General features: G+C 33.8%; 1 protein-coding gene across 1 annotated transcript; it reads left to right on the top strand.

Annotated features, from left to right (window-relative positions):
* Positions 1-501: 501 nt before the first annotated feature.
* Positions 502-1,001, top strand: LOC111995681 (nuclear transcription factor Y subunit B-4). The gene is made up of 2 exons (XM_065775677.1): positions 502-595; positions 697-1,001. Exons 1-2 carry the CDS (start codon positions 502-504, stop codon positions 999-1,001), a joined length of 399 nt encoding a protein of 132 aa, XP_065631749.1.
* Positions 1,002-3,794: the final 2,793 nt, after the last annotated feature.

Genomic DNA, 3,794 nt, shown 5'->3' with positions numbered 1-3,794 from the left:
GATGATAGAATAGATAAACTGATGTGGGTGTTTTGTAAAAATTGGTGTGTAAAATGAAAAAAATATATTTTTTCTTACAAAATAGACAAAAATTTTGTACGAACTGATTCGGTTGCTCTTAGCTTAGCAGGAGTCTGATACGTTGATTCCCTATCTCTTTACATATGCTAAAACCATTTGACATCAACAACTTCAATATCAGCTACAGATTTAGCAGAACGTTATTTTAATATTTTGAAGTCAAACTTTGAAACATAGACCCTAGTGCTATCGCATCACCAAGATCATGTCTCTACCTAGGCTTTTACATCATAGATCATACCATTATGACCATGGTGACACACCTTGACATGCAACATATATATCCACAATTGTTTTATGTATATAACATGTTTCATTCATGTGTTTATACATAACATGTTTCATGCACATAGACACATGCATATACATGATATACATACTTTCATCTATATAAGTGAAGATACACGATCGACAAGCAACATGTCTGTGTTTGAGAAGAACAAAATTCATTTGATTGCCAAGCCAACTTTAGAAATGGATGATGAAGAAAGATTGCTTCCAATTGCAAACGTGGGTAGGATCATGAAGCAAATCCTTCCCCAACAGCAAAGATTTCCAAGAAAGCCAAACAAACTATGCAAGAATGTGCAACTGAGTTCATAAGTTTTGTCACAGCGGAGGCATCTGACAAGTGTCACAAAGAGAACAGAAAGACTGTTAATGGGGATGGCATCTGTTGGGCTTTCAGTACTCTAGGTTTTGATAACTATGCTGAGGCTATAGTACGGTACTTATATAAATATAGAGAGGCTGAAAGGCTAAAAGCTAATCAAAACAAAGGTAATAGTACTCCTGACAACCATGAAGAAGAATCAAACTATAGAAGTGGAGGTCAACATGGGAGGCAAACTGAGCTTCCTATCCCATTAGAGTTTAGAGCTATGGAGAGGGGTGACAACTCTCAAGCAAGACCATCTTGAACTATAATATTGTCTACTGCATGATATGATGTGATGATGAATAAGATTTGAATCTATCTTTCTTCAATACTTTTGTAGTTTAAGGTAAATTTGCATCTTTCTGCTCCACTTAATGTATCATTTTCTTCATATTGTACTTTTTTTTTTCTTCCTCTCTTTTGCTGAAGGAGGAGAGGAACTTCTGTAGAAGGTGATAAACAATATATGTAGTTTGGCTTGCACTTAATTTGCAGTTTTCATGACAGATCTTAATGTTATATGATGGTACATTGAAATTCTATAGAAAGCGTTCCGGTATTTTAATTTAAAAAGAAAACAGTACGTGAAATTGATTTCTACATTAATTGAAATTCAAATTTTGACCATTAATTTTTACTTATTGGAGTTTTATTTGAGAATTTACCATATTAAACTCACATTTAAGAACAGAAAGTGCCGGCCAATATTTGTAGTTTGGCTTGAATTTTACAGTTTATACTTGATAGATACTAATGTTAAGATGGTACTCTCATGAGTAGTTCTTGATTTTGAAAGGAAATTAACGTGACAATAGTTTAGAGGACAGTGTAATAAGAAGAGTCCATTTTGGTTAGGCACTCAGATTCTGGCCAGACACAAACTTGGTTTACTAAATTGGTAGCTACAAAGGAATTTCAAACTTTTCTATGTGGTTGAGCACTTCTCACTTCTTCTAAAGACTAAGGATCATTTAGGGATGAACATTGGTTAATGAGATGTAAATATTCCCATTTTTGGGATTAAGGCAGTTGAAAACTTAATTTGTTCTCTGCTGTGATTTATTCACATCATTCTGTTTTTTTTTTAGTAAAATATATCATGTAATTACATCCCTAGTGGCCAGCTGATATTCCTATTTCCAGATTAAGGAAATGCAAAAATTATATTCTTCTCAACTGTAAGAATTGACAAATATTCCTCTTCAATTTATTTATTTTTTCAGTATAATTTATCAAGTGATTATAATCCAATTATATTTTTCACTGTAATTAATTTACTTAGCTCTTGAGCTAGCATTCCTCCAGAATGATAAGACCTTGTGCATGCAGCGTTTATTTTAAGTGTCTGTAGAGTAACCATATAAGAATTCCTTGTCACCTATATTGCTATTTAATCACTGGTATATCAGATTTATTTTTATGCTTATATGCATGGACCTATCAGCACTTGAGAGTTGAGACTTCAACTGAGTTAACAATTGAATATCCCCCCTTCCCCCCTCATTTTTCTTAGGGTTTTCTTATATTGCCTAGCATCCAGCTGAATCTAAATCTTCCAATATTGTACTATAACCACTAGTCAACTCATCATGAAAGAGTATAAACCAAATCTGTTAGCAGACCAAAAAGGTCAAGAACCAAAATTAATTAAGGATCAAAGTACTTATTCATTTCAGTTCTGTGAGAATTCTCCACCAACCAGAACCCCCATTCTCTCACTAAAAGAGAAGGCAAATGAGAATCAAAAGTGAAGGTTTCCGTTCAAGCATCAAATCCCATTAGTTCTAAGTAGATCCTCTCATTTTCACTTAAAGAGAGAAAAATGAGAATGAAAAGTGAAGGTTTCAGGTGAAAGATCCAATCACATTAGTTCTAAGTACATCCTCTCATTTTCACTAAAACAAAGGCAAATGAATGTTTCAGTTAAAAGATCCAATCACGTTAGTTCTAAGCAGATCCTCTCAATTGCATTATAATTCTCACTAACAAATCCCACCTGAATTTTTCAGAATAGACTTCCTCACAAAGTTTTTTTCTGCAAAATATATCATGCCAGTAGGTTGATATATATTACTCAAATAGTAATAGTCAAACTAGGCTAAACGTTGCACACACACTAGGTTTAGGATTTCGGTAACCCTAGAACTGGGGACCACTATCACGTGGCTTTATATGACATGATTAATCGTGAACACCCAATTAAATCTATGGCATGCTTTATATTTTACTCTTATGCAAATAGATTAGGGTAATTTTCCAATAAAAGTTGATTGTAAAGGTGCTACTAATCAAATTTAAAAAATTTTGTCAGAGCTAGGGTTTTCAGCATGCAGCCTTGGGTTTCAATAAACTCTTGGGACCACTTCTCAACTATCATCTCTCATATACTCTTTTCCCACTCTTTTTCTCTCATTTCCAAAAGATTTAATTGGTACAATTGGTGTGGAAAATCTTCCACTAAGTATGTTTCCTACAAAGGTATGGAACAAAGGCCCACTTATTAAGTTACCCTATATAAAGGGAGAGAAATTTCTCAAAATTGAGCACGGTTGATACTATATATTATTAGACTAGTTGATAAAAAAGCTGACAACCTCACAAACCAACTATGCCACTGCAGTACGGCCATAAAATAGTTTCCTTTGTAGAATCAAAGAAAACCTTAATACATTTGGAGCAACCATACCAAGACAGTATTGCATGTGTTATGGTGTTACTTACTAGGACAATGTTGAAAAGTTCAAAATTTAGGACTAATTATACCAATGTAGTAAGTGTAAAGCCACAGTAGACTTAGTGCAGATAAGAGTATTGTTCTGCAGAATTCACTCTGGTAGTGCAGCCAAGAGATGCCACGTGCCCTGTGATGATTGAGTGATTAGAAAGTTTGTTATTCCAAGAGTGTTTCCCGCTGAGTTAGTTAGAGTTGGTTAGGGAACTCTCCATGTATAAATATCTCATTACTTGTAATTTTATCAGTGTGAATTAATAATACAGTTTTCAAGATACATTGAATCTAGACTTTTCTCTCTAGAATAACTTGGTTTTTCATGGT

The sequence above is a fragment of the Quercus suber genome, unplaced genomic scaffold, assembly GCF_002906115.3.
Source record: "Quercus suber isolate HL8 unplaced genomic scaffold, Cork oak 2.0 scaffold_117, whole genome shotgun sequence".
NCBI classification, from domain to species: domain Eukaryota; kingdom Viridiplantae; phylum Streptophyta; class Magnoliopsida; order Fagales; family Fagaceae; genus Quercus; species Quercus suber.
This window is presented reverse-complemented; position numbering and strand designations above follow the sequence as displayed.